The sequence below is a fragment of the Tachysurus vachellii genome, chromosome 1 (genome assembly GCF_030014155.1).
Source record: "Tachysurus vachellii isolate PV-2020 chromosome 1, HZAU_Pvac_v1, whole genome shotgun sequence".
In the NCBI taxonomy this organism is placed as follows: Eukaryota; Metazoa; Chordata; class Actinopteri; order Siluriformes; family Bagridae; genus Tachysurus; species Tachysurus vachellii.
Window position 1 is genome coordinate 40673811 of NC_083460.1, and position 17500 is coordinate 40691310.

The 17500-nt window shown below is 42.6% G+C and overlaps 1 protein-coding gene across 7 annotated transcripts in view; it reads right to left on the minus strand.

Annotated features, from left to right (window-relative positions):
• The window catches only part of sox6 (SRY-box transcription factor 6), a 176035-nt gene that overhangs the window by 130550 nt on the left and 27985 nt on the right, over window positions 1–17500 (minus strand). For 5 of the 7 annotated variants that reach the window (XM_060866668.1, XM_060866338.1, XM_060866496.1 and 2 more), the window contains exon 4: window positions 5538–5588. The exons of the other annotated variants lie outside the window; for them this stretch is intronic. In XM_060866668.1, the coding sequence (XP_060722651.1) occupies window positions 5538–5581 (44 nt within the window). In that variant the 5' untranslated portion in view covers window positions 5582–5588. The remainder of the gene's footprint in view (window positions 1–5537; window positions 5589–17500) is intronic. 7 annotated transcript variants of the gene reach the window in all.

The window sequence follows — 17500 nt, forward strand, 5'->3', positions numbered from 1 at the left end:
CAAGCTGGATTTCATGTTAGACCTTCTAGAAGACCGTGGTTTCTTAAGGGGTCTTTAGATGGTTCCTGGTTCTAGATTTATGAACCTGGAATCTTAGGTCTTCAAACGTTAACCAGTGATATTTTAAAGATATTTTAAACGGAAACGTTTTGAAAAATCCAGTTTTCATTGACAGACATCATCCAGACGTTCTGGAGAAGAGGAAGAAGAAGAAATAAAACAGTCTGTCCCTGATCTTCAGCACTTGAAGCCCCGGTGTGTCCGTTTCTCCGATGGCCAGAAGATTAACTCGGAGATAAAGCTGACGATGAAGATGAATGTCTGGACGTCGAGCGTTCTACTTTACAGTCTCTCCCATCTGCTGAATCTCATACTTAGAGATAATTAGTGATGCCAAATTCATTAACCCGAGCTGCCGTTATTGCCTCCCGTGCCGTAAATTAGCTTAATGTGAGCGGACATATTCCGGTTGTAATAGGGGATATAAAAGGTGAGGAGAACCACCAGAGGAACCGAGACTGTTCATCATCAACATACTGTCTGTGACACGCACAACGATAATGGATCTCGGGCAATTTGGACACGAGCGCTGGTTTGTGAAAGACGTCCAAATGGCTTACCTCGTCACACACACACACACACACGCACAGACACACACACACACACACACACACTCACGCACACACCAAACCCTTGCCGTGCTGTTTTTTTACTTTCCTATTATCAGATAAAAGGCTAAAACAATACGATGTCCAGACGCTGGAATAATATTGTCCATGGACACGTTACCTGTTTGTGTTGGACGAAGCTGACAGAGAGAACGAGTGCAGCGAGTGGAGCGAATCTGGTTATCGGTGCCAGATCAGGTGCCAGAAATAAACGAAGAGGTGTCTTATCCATCACTTTTTCTTCCCTTTCTTTCCTTTCCTCTCTCTCTCAAAAAAAAAAAGAATTGCATGTTTATTTTTCTTTCAGATCTTTGGCGTAAATCTGGGGTGTGTTTATTTAGAAGAACAAGTGAAGTTCGGCTACGTGTCACTTTTTTTTCATCCGTCTTCCTGAAGTGTGTGACGCGCCTCCCGTTTTTACTTTAAGTGAGTGTTGGGGGGAGGGGGATTTTTTGCGTCAGTGTAACGAACGTAACCGGTTTAATTGAAAGCCCGAAACAAGACGTTATTGTAAAAGCAGACGTGGACTTGACTGTCCTTGGATTACAGCGTGACCTCGTCGTCGTCTCTTTCTGTCCCTCAGAGATCTTTCTCTCCACTAAGAGCCTGTTAGGACGGCATTCTACTTTGTTGTTAAAAAGGGTCTCGTCCCTTTCAGCTCTCTCTCTCTCTCTCTCTTTCTTTCTTTCTTTTCTCAAGGCGAGGTGGTGGAGAAACACAAGTTCATTGTTCTCCTCACAGACGGACACTGGAGTTACTACGGCAACACACTAGGGCTAATCCCCGCTTTTTATTACCACCTTTCTTCATATTATTGGTTCATCAAGTGGCCACCTTTTAACTCGTAAGCAGATGGGGGGGGGGGGGGGTTGTAACGCTGACGCTCTCCTCCCTCTAATTAACCACGATTTGTGTTTATGCCGACATCATCGCAATGAGCTCATCGAAAATTAGCAAAATAACGACGTACCTCGGAGCGAGAGATTCCTCGAGAACAAAAAGGACGAGGTCTTTAAATAGCAGTGGACGGAACGCTCTGGCTACCTCGTCTGACAGAGCAACTGGGCCCCTGAGGGCCACATGATCGACTCAACAGAACGTTTTATTTTCTGAAACTGTCTAGTTTTTGAAAGGCAAAGAAACAAGTTTTTGTTTTTATTTTTATTTTCAGGGCCGGAAATAACCTAAAAAAAAAGTCTAGCAAAATTGAATTGAGCAAAGAAAAACAGGAAGTCGCGGTGCCGTACTCACACTGAACAACAAAACATAGTTTACACACCATACGGACACGTCGTGATCTGCTAATAATAATAAAGTGCAACTCCCATGGCATAGCCACACCCACCACACACCTTACCCCTTACCACACCCACCACACCCCTTAACTCTTACCACACACACCACACACCTTACCCCTTACCACACCCACCACACCCCTTAACTCTTACCACACACACCACATACCTTACCCCTTACCACACCCACCACACACCTTACCCTTTACCACACCCCTTACCCCTTACCACACCCACCACACCCCTTAACCCTTACCACACCCACCACACCCCTTACCCCACCCACCACACCCCTTACCCCTTACCACACCCCTTACCACACACCTTACCACACCCACCACACACCTTAGCCCTTACCACACCCCTTACCACACCCCTTACCCTTTACCACACCCACCACACACCTTACCACACCCACCACATCCCTTAACCCTTACCACACTTACCACAACCACCATGCCCCTTACCCCCTTACCACACCCCTTACACACTTACCACACCCCTTACCCCCTGCCCCTTACCACACCCATTACCCCCTGCCCCCTTACCACACCCCTTACTCCTAACCACATCCAAAAAAGCTTCCAACATTACTGACATTACTGTGTGTGTGTGTGTGTGTGTGTGTGTGTGTGTGTGTGTGTGTGTGTGTGTGTGTGTGTGTGTGTGTGTGAGGCTTAGCCAGGCCAGGAGGAATGCCAGAACGATAGGAAAGAGGAAGAATGTAAAGCCGGCCCCCTTTTGCTCGGTCCACCTTGAGTGGAGCTTCATTTATCTTCATCTTGTTAGAGTAAATTAATTAACAATCTCACTGTTCCACACTTTCTCCTTTCATTACATCAAATAATGACAGCGATATAGGAGGAGGTCCCGTCCTGGGGGATTAGTCCAGCGGCTGTTAGAGACATCTCTCTCTCTCTCTCTCTCTCTCTCTCTCTCTCTTTCTCTCTGTTGCGATCATTTCTTTTACAGTGCACCTTTCTCAGCAGATAAATAAGACATGCCACAGGGTTTATTTTCAGGACTAGTTGCTAAGGATTATTTCATCTGAGGAGAATAAAAACACGTCACACTCCAAGTGCTTTATGGCTGTTAGTCAGAACTGAGTGAAGTTCAACACAAACAGAGCTTCACTTTGGAAAGAAAGCACAGAGTTTGCAAAGAGTTGCGTAATAAAGTGCGACCGGATTTTTCTTTTTTTTGTAAAAAAACAACGGATTTACATTGATTTTTACATTGATTGATTTTTATTAAAAATGATTTTAAAGTCAGAAACCTGCAAAACTTTCAAATAATTTCTAATGAAAATCAATCCCCAAGTGAGTTTGACGCCTTTATCTCATCAAACGTTTACAAGGAGCCGACGTCACGCCGTCTCTGTAAATCCGTTGTGTGGAGTTTTCTCACAGAATAATAAAAAAAGACTCTGACAAATGCACAAGAATTAAAAGTAAATCCCTGATGATGCTTTTACTCCAAATAAAATGAGACTTCAAAGGAAGGAAAAGAAGTGAAGGAAGAGGATTCAGCGAGACGGATCGCAGCTGATGAAACGGTGATGAGTTCATTCCTTAATCCTGGTCCTGTTCTGGAGTCAGTCCTGGAAATCGCAGGGAGTGACGCTGGGATTTATGGATGAGACGCAGAGGCACTTGTGGTTTTGGGACGTTGGAGGAAACCAGAGAATGAGGAGGAAACTGAGACGAATACACTGAGAGAGAAAAAAAGCTTTGTTCCTAAAGCTTAAAAAGAAAGATCTCGAAACTTCTGCGGCACCCTAAGCTGTCTTACCATCAAGCGCCTGGTTGCCACGGTAATGTTATCTTTCCAAAGGTTCGACAGGTTCTAAATAAATAAGCAAAAAACAACGACGCTTCTGAAGTTCCAGCTAATCACTAAGTTAGCTGATGTGAGGCTATTCAGGAAGGCAGGAGCTTTGCAGAGGAAATTTGCATAATCATGAATATTCATGACTCCTGTCAGTTCGAACGAGGGTGAAGGTGTAAACACGTTCGTGGGCCGTTTTTTTAATTTATAATACGATTATTTCTAACATTCAGATGGGGTTTTAAACCAAAGACGAACGACAGATGGATAAAACATCCGAAGGCACACGGAAGAGTCCAAAAACTAAACTATGTATATATATATATATATATATATATAAAATAAAATAAAAACAAGTGCTTCTTAGATACAGCAATTCCAAAATCACACAGTAAAATGATCGACACTAAACAGTGACATGTCCAGAAATCCCATCTTTACGTACGTCACCGTCTAATTATATCTTTATATTTAAACATACGGAAAAAAGGAATAAATAGCGAAGAAGTAAAATCTTCTCAAATGAACAATTTATTTAAAATTCCGCCAAAATAATAATAATAATAATAATAATAATAATAATAATAATAATAAATAGTCCTTGAAAATCAAGTCACATTCATCATCGCATCATGTTTCTCTATGTCTTACTGTATTCCAGGAAATTGCACATACAGAGGGAGAGAGAGAGAGAGAGAGAGAGAGAGAGAGAGAGAGAAATATATGCTGTTAATTTATCAAATAAATGACCTTTTGAAAAAGAAATCAAAGGGGATTCATTAGCTTTAGTAAAGTTTGGCTGACAACAGCTTTGAAAGGCAGACGCTGTCACTGCTTTTAATGAGAGATTGCTAATTAGGGCTGCTACTCGCAAATTCAAGACAGGGGGAAGGTGCTCGGTGCACAAACAGCCCGATGGCCTACACGCTCGCTCTCTTATTTACTTCCTCTGTGTAATGACAAGCACAAATTCTTAATTAGAATCACAGGAAGGTGGTGGAGGTGGTGGAGGAGGGCGGGGTTGGGGCAGGGGTGGAGGTGGATGTGTGTGTGTGTTTGTGGATATTGTGTGTATAGACTGCATATATAAAAAAAGTATTTTAAAAAAAAAACCTCGTAAGTGGGTTTGACTCTTGTGGTCGTTGCACAAACACACAACAGGAAGTGGTGAAAAATGATAAAGGAGAAACAGAAAATCTCAGAGACACGTGCATGCAGTAAAGAACGAGTGAAACACGTCTTTCGCTCTCTGTCCTGGAGGAAGGGGAGGGGGATACATGCTTTCACTCGGACTGACTTACTGAGGCAGCGTCGTGAGCATGCACACACACACACACACACACACACACACGCAAATGCACACACACACACACACACACACACACACACATGCACGCACACACACACACAAACACACAAAGACACACGCAAATGCACACACACACAAACGCACACACACACGCACAAACACACAAAGACACACACGCACTCACACACACACACACGCAAACACACACACGCAAACACACACACACGCAAACACACACGCAAACACAGACACACACACACGCTTACACACACAAACACACGCACAGACACACACACGCTTACACACACACACACTCTGGCTCAACAGCTAGAATGCTAGGTGTTACTACTACATGAAAAGACAGATGATGATTTTTTTTTATTCTTTTGTCATTTTTTAAGCCCCGCCCCCCCGGACGTAAAAACTAAAACAACTAACCTCAGTAAAAAGCTGCTACGCAGAAAGCCCTCCATGTTCAGCATTTGGGTTCTGTGGCAGGAGAAATACACAGAGAGCCATTGTAACTTTTTAGCACAAAGAAATTGGCACACAACGACAAGACAAAAAAAAGAAAGAAAGAAAAAAATAGAGGAACGTCAAAAAGGAACTTTTTTTTTTTATTATTTTAATCTTCCAGGAAAGAACAAAGCCCGTTTCCATAAAGTGGATTCTGAAAAGCGGCCATTTATCATTAGCTCGTTTGGTTTTCAGGCCTCAAGCTGATGATATGTTATCGTATAGTGCTCGGGTTCCTCCCTGCGTTCCTCGCTAAACAGAACACAACAGAACAGAACAGCGGTGCTGCAGATGCCAGCCATGTGTGACGGGGCCTCGGCGGCTTCTGGGAGCCCGACCGCAGGGGCCTACGCCACGCCATCATCATTGCCGTGCCAACGCCGTGCCAAGCAAACAGCGTGTCCACCAACTAGGCAAGCAGGGATATGGTCATGATGTCACACACACACACACACACACACACACACACTCGCTCAGCAGCCTCTTGCACCGCAAATGTACGAGCACGTGTTTGGAAATTGAAGACAGATGTTCTCCATTAGTCTCTGTTATTGCTCTTTATATATACATTCATACATCAGCGAAAAAAAACCTTGGACGGAGAAACTTTAACACTTCTGACTAGAACCGTAAAGTCAAACAGATTTAATGTGCAGATGTTTTCTGAAAGATAAGTGAGTAAGTGTTTAATTAAAAAAATACAAACAAATGGAAGTCAGGAATTTTTGTGAAATTAAAAAAAAAAAAAAAACTAAAAAAAAACATTTAAATAGTCATTCAACGAAATCTAAACGTATTCATTTATTTTGTGGATTTTTATTTATTTATTTTATTTATTTTATTCATTTTTATGGATTTTATTTTATTTTATTTATTTATTTTTTTTTAAAAATAATCTCTCATTTTTGTTCCATCTACATTTTATTTATTAATTTATTTAGAGAAAAAGGTTTTGGATTTTTTATTCCTGACTCTCGGCAAAGTAAATGGGTTAACGGACTTTTTAACTGATATCGTTTCTCCTGTTATTTATTCATACGTTCGTTTACGACTTTACTTATTTTACGTGTTTCTTTTGCTTTTTTTTTTCTTTGCTTACTTAATGATTTATCTTGGCAGTGCTATTAGTGTGAATGATGTCATAAAAAAGCCAACAGTGAAATCATTTCGCGCTCAGATCCACAGCTGGAGATGATGCATTTCCTCAGTTTTTATTTTAGTTTTTTTTTTCATTTATTTTTTAAAACGTTAAACGCGCTACCGTGGCAGCCGAATTCATCAAGCGTTGAAGCTAATTAGCGATTTGTCTCAGGTCGTTACACGTCTCCCTCTCTCTCTCTCTCTCTCTCACTCTCACTCTCTCTCTTTCTCTCTCTCCGCCGCCTTCACGTCGCAGCAGAAAGACGCCCAAAAGTTCTTCTGCACTTCTTTCTTAAGTCCTTCAGGCTGCAGGGAGATGGGTGTAATTTAGCTCATGTCTCTCCTCCTCCTCCCTTTCCTTTCTTTCTTTCTTTCTTTCTTTCTCCCTCTTTCTCTCTGTGGTGAAAGACAAAGTCTTATGAGAGAATGGAAAGACTGAGAGAGGGATACAGTGTCTTTTGCTCCACTGACAAATCCACGAGTCTGGCTTGAGACTTTTCTCACAATCAGGTGTTTGAAAAATGAGAGGAAGAAGAAGAAGAAAAGAAGAAAAAGAAAATAAGAAGAAGAAGAAGAAGCAATAAAAAGGAAGAAGATGTTCACTGGGTGCCAAAGCTATGACACAGCGAGAAAACAACAGTCATATCGCAACTTTAGGGCCAATCAAGCATGTCTCCACTTTACTTGAAGGGAGTGTTAAAAACACACAAACAGAGACACACACACACACACACACACACACACACACACACACACATATACACACCTCGCACATGCTCACATGAGGTTTATTGCCAGCGGGCTGAACTAGAGTTAGTGAACACACACACACACACACACACACATACACACACACACACACACACACACACACACACAAACCATCTATTTTATGTTTTGTCGAATCCCGAACTCTCATTGGTCGTCAGGTGTTGATTAATGTTCTAGAGCAGCAGCTTGCCCTAGCATTAGTTCTAACACGTTAGTGTTTCTATAGCAACGGCTCATGAAGGGATGTTCGTGTACTATGTAATGGAAGGAGTCTCCAGCGTCAGCACTTTGTAAAATAAAAGAGGCTGGAAAGGAAACTCCAAGAAGAATAAATGTAGCTTTAAATGAATAAAAACTATGAAAATTAATCATTTTTTTTAATCTTATTGTCTCTGGTAAAAAATTTAATAAATAAAATAGGGAATAAAGCTGTGATTCGTGAACGTGGACGAGTCTCTCGCGTCTCTTTCTCTCAGAATCCCTAATGCTTATATTTTAATTTTACTTTTCTAAATATCTCTCTCTCTTTCTCTCTCTCTCTTTCTCTCTCTGTCTCTCTCTTTCTCTCCCTCCTCTCCTCCGTATTGTGGTAATGGAGAGGAGTAAGAGCGCTGTGCACGGGGAGTTAGGTGCGGTTTTGGACTCTGAGCTGAGGAAAATGTGACTGAGCCACATTGTATTTGCTCTTCTCCCAACATGTATGAAAAAAGATTAAAAAAGAAAGAGAGACAGAGAGAGAGAGAGAGAGAGAGAGAGAGAGAGAGAGAGAGAGAGAGAGAGAGAGAGAGAGAGAGCGAAAGTGCGGGTAGAGCAGAAAGCCTTAAATTTAGAACAGACCTCCTTTCAAGGGCAATGATTCGCTGAATGAGAAAAGAGTGGAGGATCAACATCAGCGTTAAAAGACAAGCGCCGCGCTGCCTCTCTCTCTCTCTCTCTGTTCGGTTTTCTTTCTCTTTTACTTTTTTCTTCTCCTCGTCGGGAACCTGCCAAGAGCCGCCTGTGTCCAAACGCCGAGGCTCCCGCCATCTGCAGCAAATGTGGTCCATTAAAGCAATACCATATGGACGACAAGCTCTCGCTATTAACACGGCTTCTGGACGCTCTGCCATCTTCCACACACACACACACACACACATACACACACACACACACAGCACGCTCTCATATTTTAAAACTTTGGGACGATCTCACTCAGGGTGTGTGGGCTTGAGCGCTGAAGCCAGTGATTCTGTCATTTTATGAAGCTTTGCCTGCAGCTTCCATGGAGAGATGCTCTTCATTTAACACTCACTAGATATTTGATGTCTAACGGAGATCAAAAAAAAAATTAATAAATAAATTCATGATAAAAACTTGGCAGTTTGAATCTCGCCCTGCTTTTAATATAAGGAGGAGGGGAAGTGAGGTTTTTAAATGGCCCTGAAACAAATCAGGCGAATCAGATCTTCCACCCGATGATGACTGGTTTCTTCAAAAAGTGAAGATGCTTGAGAAACCAAAGGGTGTGGAGATGTGGTGAGGAGATGGTGGATAATCCATGTGCTTCTCACCAAGGCGCCCTCGGAGAGAGCGAGAGATGTGAGAGATGTGAGACGGTTTAGGTAAAGCTCACCAAGAACTAAAAATGACTAAACATACTAAATCTTCCAATAATGCAGCTCAGTGACTGCAGCTGTACAACATATATACAAACTCTACATATAAACTCAATGTTTTTCTGTTCAATGGTGTCAAAACTTTTGTCTTTAACTTCAATGAATTAGAATTAAAGCGATTGAAACGTATTAATCCAAATAATTCTGAGAAGGTATTACGAACAAATTTCCATCCCGATCCCTCTGTACGCACTAAAGGTCTATACTGAGCTCCGATTGGTCGGAAATGTTCTCAGAACACAAGGTCATTTGCATATTAATTTGCATTTTCTCTGACATCAGTATTGTGATAAGGATGTAACGATATAACAATTGGTCACAGGCAATAATCTGAGATTGTACATAATTATTAAGAAATTCTTTTGTTTCCCAGTTTTTATTTTAGAATTGTGTGGAATTAAAGTCCACTTGTCTTGCGCTCTGTCTGACTTCCAGGCCGGATCCCAGATCGCTCGCTACGACGCCGTGTCACACAGCCGCTGAATACCTGCGGGTGTTTTCATTTCACACGATTAATTAATCAATGACTGCAATGGAGGAAGTCTCGTGGAGAGAGATTGATGGGGAATGCAGAAGGATAATCAGTTCTGACAAGAGTGCACACACACACACACTCTCACACACACACGCACGGCCAGTCTTAGATTACATTTAGAAATGAGAAGCAGATCCACAAAAAAAAAAACAGACAGATTCTTGTACCAGTGTAACGTGTGTTGTAGCGACACTGAGGGTCGTGTATGAATTTGACACGTGACTCTATATTCTGTAACAGTGTAAGAAAAAACTCTGTATCAGGTAACAGTGTAACAACCCACTAAAGTCTACTGAAACTCTGCATCATGTAACAATGTGTCTAAAGTCTGCACAGTGGAACAAAACTTTAAAAATCCATCGGAATTCTCTGTATAACGTGACAAAGTAGAAAGGTTCGAAATTCTAACCAAAGTCTACGTTTTATGTAACAATAAAACTAAAATCTGTATAACAGTGTAACAAAATTCTAACGTCCAACTAAATTCTATGCAAAATGTCACAGTGTAACAAAATTCTTGTAACAACCTAATTGAAGTCTCTGTATCATAAAACAATGTCAAAAAAATAGTAATAATGTTGTAGGCATGTAACCAAAGGTGCAACGGATATAACAGAGGTAACAGAAGACACACATGACACTTAACAACGTAGCCAACAGAGGATGAGTTCTGCCACAAGCAAACAGATTCGATTTAATCATAACATGGAATAAATTTCACATCGCTCTCTTTAATAAGAACATGGACTTTTGTCTGTTAGCAGTAATTTGTCAGGTGAGACTCGGCGGCAGGTTAAAGGTGCGAATTTCCTCACTGTAGCACCTGAGCGTTAGCACATGCACTAGTACCTTGAGACAGAGGTGAGGAACTAATTTCCATCTGCTGCATTGAGGCAATCCCTCGCCTCGCCTCGAGCATGGATGGGACATGGATAACCTGTGTGTGTGTGTGTGTGATGCTTAGTACAAGAGGGAACATACGTAAGGGACAAGGAGCCAGCTGTACTGCCCTCTGAGACCAGACATCAGATTCCTTTAGCAGCTAAAACGCTGTATTTAAAAGTGACTGATGGCAGACTAATTAAATTAGCATTTCAGCTCCGAGATGCTGAGCATGGGGTGGTGTGAAAGGGTTTTGACAGAGCTGGGATATCATACATGGGGGGAGAGAGAGAGAGAGAGAGAGAGAGAGAGAGAGAGAGAGAGAGAGAGAGAGAGAGAGAGAGAGAGAGAGAGAGAGCAAAAAAAATCACCTTACAATTCACGTACAACTCACAAGTTCATACGAAAGAGGAAGGAAAGTGAAGATGCAAAGCGTCCATGAAGAACTTGAAACACACACACACACACACACACACACACACACACACACACCCCTTGACTAATATGTCCCGTATCCCGTCTCACCTCCGCATCGGGGCCCTGAAGCCGCACGAGTAGTGAATTAATTTGTGCGACATTAGGAAGGTGTGTTGAAAGGTGTCTGCTCGTGTCTCAAATTAATCGCACTGCTGGTCAGCATTAGCACCTAGACGCCTGCCGCTACGACACACACACACACACTTACGACGCAGCAGAGGGAGGGAGTGTGTGTGTAAAAGAGAGAGAGAGAGAGAGAGAGAGAGAGAGAGAGAGAGAGAGAGAGAGAGAGAGAGAGAGAGAGGATTCGCCCGTTCACACCGGAATAATTAGAACATGTCAGGAAGAATTAATTTCCTCATTTTTCAAAAGGATACACAGAAATTACCATGTTATTATATGACAGGGTCCCTGGGAGAATTGTATTAAATTTGATTTCCAGCGCAGCCACAACCTCCTCGCAATCCCTCCTCCCTTCCCACACACACACACACACACACACACACAACAAATTAAAGTCATAAATAAGATGGAAAGAAGCGGGGCACGGAGCATATGTTTATGGCAATGAGTGAAGCCAGGGGAGCAGAAACAACTATCTTCATTTGGTTTTATTTAAATCAGCTCGACACCATGTGTCTGAATGACAGCGTTCGCTAATGGGGCTCGGATTAGGGGGCTCCTTGATATTAGCCCGGAGACGCAGCAGCCACTTAGCGGGTTACGCGCCGTGCGCTTTGACTCACAACCTCACCAGCTGAGCACAGGAAACTATTTATAATTAAAAAAATAATTTAGAAATGAAGTGCGGTTGCTTTGCTCGCTTGGGTTCACGTATATACACGTATACACACACACAAACACACACACACACACACACACACACACAGAGAGATATATGTATAAACCTTATAATGGTTTTACCATCTTCTTCTTCTTTTAAAAAAATAAAAATAAAAATAAAAAAAAAACTCCAGAATGGGATTTTGGCTTGTAATGGAGCAAAAATAAATAAAAAAAATAATTAATTAATACAAAAAACTACCTTCATTGATAATATCCCCTAAAGCTTCATTATTCTCGCACTAATACGCAAATGTTTTCCCATCCTGCAGTTCAAGGCCAGGATCTGTGTAACAGAAAACCCTCGTATTACAACGTAGCATGAAATCAGACCAGAACATAAAAACCTTTCCATACATCTAAGAATTGTTTCTGAACACGAGTGTGTATTAGAAACATAAGCACGGTCTGAATGGGATTTATACGTGCGCGTAAAGGACGACGTCTTTTGTTCGGAAATCGAATCTGGAGCGTGAACAATCAGGATAGAGAATGCATTCATTTCTTCTTCTTAATATTATTTTTTTTAATCATGTGTGAAACCCAACGCAATCAAGGCTGCGAGAGTGTTTATAAATGTATAAAAAAAAAAAGCATTGATAAACCCTGGCTTTGTCTGCGCACACCCTTTTCTAAACCTCCTTTTTTTATATTATAAAGTGCGCGTCATTCACTGTGCGAGACTTCGCACCGCACGGATGCTTACATTGGAGGTATCAGAAAAAAAGGAAAAGAAGGGGGAAAAAAAACAATTAGCTGGTCTTCTCTGTTTTCTCTTGAGCGAGACACTTATCCAAGGTTAGCGTTGGTGAGGTGACACAATGCGAAAGCAGCGCAGGCATTCAGTCGCAACAATTGCGCAGGATTTACTGCGCCAATGCCGCCTTCATCACAGATCCGTCCTGCAACCACGAGAGGTTTCAAGGCCCCGAGACGAGGCTTTGTGTGGAAGGACAGGAGGAAAAAAAAGGGCCTCTGTATGTATGTCTTTCATTAAGCTTGTTAGCTTATTACAATTCAGCCTCCCTCGTCGAAGAAAAGAGCGATGGAAAGACAGAAAGACAGAAAGACAAAACCCGGACTGAACCCTCCAACTCACCCCACTCCACCCCCGCTGTACTCTTTGGGAACGTGCGCCATTAGAGCCGAGCGCTCCCCTGAGCCCCACAAACTTTAAATAATTTGCGAATCAATTAACTCGCAAACTCTCCACATAACACGGGTTTCACACCCCAGGGGTTGAGGAGCGCCGCATTATCAGCTCCGGAGGATTCATGGCGTTTTGGGAGAAAAGTTCATGGTTGAAATCATTAATTCATTTTACAGGACTTTTAGTTATGCATTACGCTTCCCAGCTGTGGAAGCCTGGAGATTAATGACATGATGTTCGGTGCAGCAGCGGCAGCGACGGCGGTGGCGACGACGTGCGCCTCCGGAAAGCTAATAGGTGAAACGCAGCTTTTTTTTCCTCCTGTGCTAAAGTCTGTGCGCTGAAAGGAAGGAATGCGGCCAAGTCGCTCCAACGTTTCGCTGCTTTGAGAGTTAAATAAAGCGTGCTGAGGTATCAAAGAACGTCGTTTGGAGGCTAAATGTTAAAAGGAGGCAGTGATGACCTGTTAGTGAGACGTGAACACGCTAAAGAGCGAGACGGGACGGTAGGAAATGTCAAGTGGCGTGTAATTAATGACTGCTTAAGAATCAAATCCAGACTTTCTGGCCTGAATGAGTTAAAGTATGTGATGAAAAACGCTGGGGTTTAAACCGGACTATCGGCAATGACAGGGCCGTCATTTAACAGTGGTGGCTCAAGTGGTTAAGGCTCTAGATTGTTGATTGGAGGTTCAGGGTTCAAGCCCCAGCACTACCAAGCTGCCACCGTTGGGCCCTTAAGCAAGGCCCTTATCCCTTCCTGCTGCAGGTGTGCTGTATCATAGCTGCCCCTGCACTCTGACCCCAGCCTCCTGGCAATTTATGGCAAATTGTAAAAACACAAGACGTCACGTTGTGTGTCTGTTCTTATAACGGTGTAGCAAAAGACTTCTGAATCACGCTGCAACGTAACAAAAGTCTTATAAAAGAGTCGCCAAAGACTTTTCAGTGTGTAAAGACGTAACAGAAGATGTTTCAGCATGTAACGATGCAGCAAAACTAGTCTTTTCAGTGAGTAAACAACGTACCTTGTCTTGTAACAACGCAACAAGAGTCTTTTCAGGGTGTAACGATGTAACAAAAGTCTTGTGAGGAAGTAACAATGTAAAAATACATTATATTATGGCGTGACAATGTAACAAAGCTCCTGTGACGATGTTACAAGATTTCTCAGGGATTAAACATTGTAACTTTTCTTATCGCGATGGAATAAAAGACTTTTTAGGGTGTAACGATGTAAAACTTCTCATAATGATGTAACAAGAAATTTTCCTGCACAAAACAATCTAACAGCGTTTCAGAAACTATCTAACACACGTTCTAACGTATCTCACACACGAGCGCATCACGTAACCATGAGGTGAAGTAACAAAGTCAAACAACAAACGTCGGTAACAAAACAGCGTAACTAAAGCCTCCACGTTGTGTAACACGTGTGACAGTGTAACAAAGGCAGCACAATTACGGTAACGATGTATCTACAGACTGTTGTGTAAGAAAATCAAAAGCTCAACACACTTAACAGCAGATTGTCCTCGAAAATTATTTAGCGGACAGTTAATCGAAACACCTCACAGAGGACGGCGTGTTTTTCCTCCGAGATCTTCAGAATCACAATAATTCAATTTCCAACAATTAAATCTTATTTTAAAGTCCCGTTGATTAAACGTCGGGCTCCGGGGCCCTCCTGAGGGACGAGAGAAAAGCCGAGCAGAAGAATCTCAATGATGAGATTAAAACACTGACCCCAATTGAACATCGTCTCTGACAATAATGGAGGTGAGGGTCAGTGGAGAAGTGTAACTGGGGACGCGCAGATAATGGATGGGAAAATAACCACCCAAAGGTTATTCATTTTCATTACGCCGCCTGTTGAGCTGTTTATTTAATTTTTTTTTCCTCGCAGAAAATCATTCCTGGAGACCCCTTGGCTCCGTAGAGACGTGAGAGCCGAGACAAGCTAAATGCAAAATGACGGAACGTTCCGGAAAGCTTTATTAGATGAATGGCACACGCTGACAAAGAGTGTATTCTGCCTATTCAGGAGGAAGGAGGAAGGAGAAGGGCACAGAGGGGTGGGGGTGTATGATGTGGTGTGTATGAGGTGATGGGGGGGGGGGGGGGGGTCGATGATGGCGCCCGCCTGCTCAGCCCGCCTGCCTGCATCCTCAGGTGTTTCCAAACGAGTTCACACAGGAGTGATTAAACGGCGGGCACAAACAAGCCACACGTTTGCCCAAATTACTCACCACCTTGTTTTTGTGATTAATTAAACATGCAGATTAAAGTTGCAAAGGAATTTAGATTAATGAGCGCACAAGGCATCGTTGATGGGAGCGTGCGGGGAATCCGGGGCGGGGGCTTTAGGAAAGAATCTAAAATGAAGGAGACAAGACTGAGCGTTGAGTCTAGACCACGACGAGCGCTCGCTAATGCGTCCTGGCAGATTTAAACAGCAGGCTTTCGCCATTGTGTGTCAGCTAACGCAGCTCAATTAGCAGAGGCACGTGTGAGAACGAACACGTTTACCGACGAGGTGTAAAAACAGCCTACGGTTAGAGCTTCATATATATTTACGCTTGTCCCAAGTATCTCAAACGCTGCAGAGCCGAACCCTTTTTGGGTGAGATGTTCGTCGTATTGGGATTCATTACTTTATTTATTTATTTATTTATTTATTACTTTATTTATTTATTTATTCTTTTTTTTTATTATTCAGAGTACGGCGAGTGTCTCTGCAGATCTCTACAGATCTACACGTTTCTGTCTTCTGAAGACCTGTGAGTTTGTGAGCTGCTTCCTAATCTGCAGCATCTTTGTAATCTGTTACAAATCTTTCAGTCAAGAACTTGCAGCAGAAAACTTCTATTTAAAAATAAATAAATAAATAAAAATCTCACTATTTTTCAGTTATTCTCTATTTTTATCTTTTCCTTTTCTTTTTAACGTATCATGCAATCAGGTCACTAATCAAACTAGTAAATATAAAGAAAAAATCAAATACCAAACTGAATAAGTCTGTGCAGTGTAAACACACACACACACACACACACACACACACACACACAACACACACACACCCACACACACACATTACTGTAGATGAATCTCTGTGAGGTTGTTTGGTGGAAAATCAGTCATTTGATTGAAGCAGGTAAAAAAGGTGCTGCACATATTTAACACAGTCACACACACACACACACAAACACACACACACACTCTGTACAAGGCTCACAGTGTTGGCCTTTGGCTGGACGTGCTCCAGGGCGAAGGGCTGATGTTTGCTGTTCTACATCAGTGGCTCTTTCACCTTTATTCAGCTCAACAATCAGCACTTCATGCCCAAAAATAGAGTCCTGACCCTGCAACTTATCAGCTCCTAATATCTGTGTTCATTCTCAGAGCCTATAAAGGGGCTCTGAGCGGCCCACAGCTGCTGTGTGGTGTTAGTTGCTCCCAGCATGCTGCAATACCCCACAACATGTAACAGCATCCTACACGTACAGTCCAGCTCAGCACAAACCCCGCATAGCACACGGGTCGTAATGAGACGCACACGCCAACCGCTAACTGCTAACGTCCTCATGAAAATTCCGCTCTTATAAAAAAAAAAAACCCTGGATGCGTCGGATCAAAGCGGCTCCCATAACACGAATGAATGGAAATTAGCCGATATGTCACGTGACACCTGATAGCGATATCGTCCTCTAGCCAATGTGACGCCGCGGTTCGAGACACGCTATTAATTTAATAAACGGTGTGTGTGTGTGTGTGTGTGTGGTGGTGGTGAGGGGGTCTTCAATCCCCCATCCGAGTGACAAGCCTGGCACACAAAGGTGGTAATCACTCCAGGTCCTTTTGTAATTCCAGCATTCAGCACTCTCTCTGAGCTGGCAGGCATTCAGACGGACTTAACACACTACTTACTGAAAAAACAAATGCTCTCCGACCGAGGACGCGCCGAGCCGCAGCACCGTGTTTGACTTGAAATCGCAGGGATAAAGCGCCGGCGTTAGTGAACTTTGAGGTGGGATATGTCATTCACACTGGACTAATTAACACTGGGTTCTTATTTCTTTCTCCTTCACATTAATATCATATAAAATAATATGGTATAAGTCTGTCCTGGGGCTCAGATCCAACTTGACATTTGAAAAAAGATTAATGTGAACTTAACTTTTGGGGGCCGCTTGTTTGCCTAACATTACCCAGAAGCAACACTTTGCCAGATATGATCTTTATTACCATGTTGAGAAGAGAACTGCCATTTAAGACATATTGTGGCGCTACGCCGCGGCCGTATATCGCCTGTCTTCTGACGTCTTTCTTTAAATGGAGCTCTTTCTTCATGGCTCTGAATGCTCTTATTGAGCGCAACTGGCAGTCGAGGACTACCAATAACACAGGGAGCATTAGCATAGAGAATAGATTCT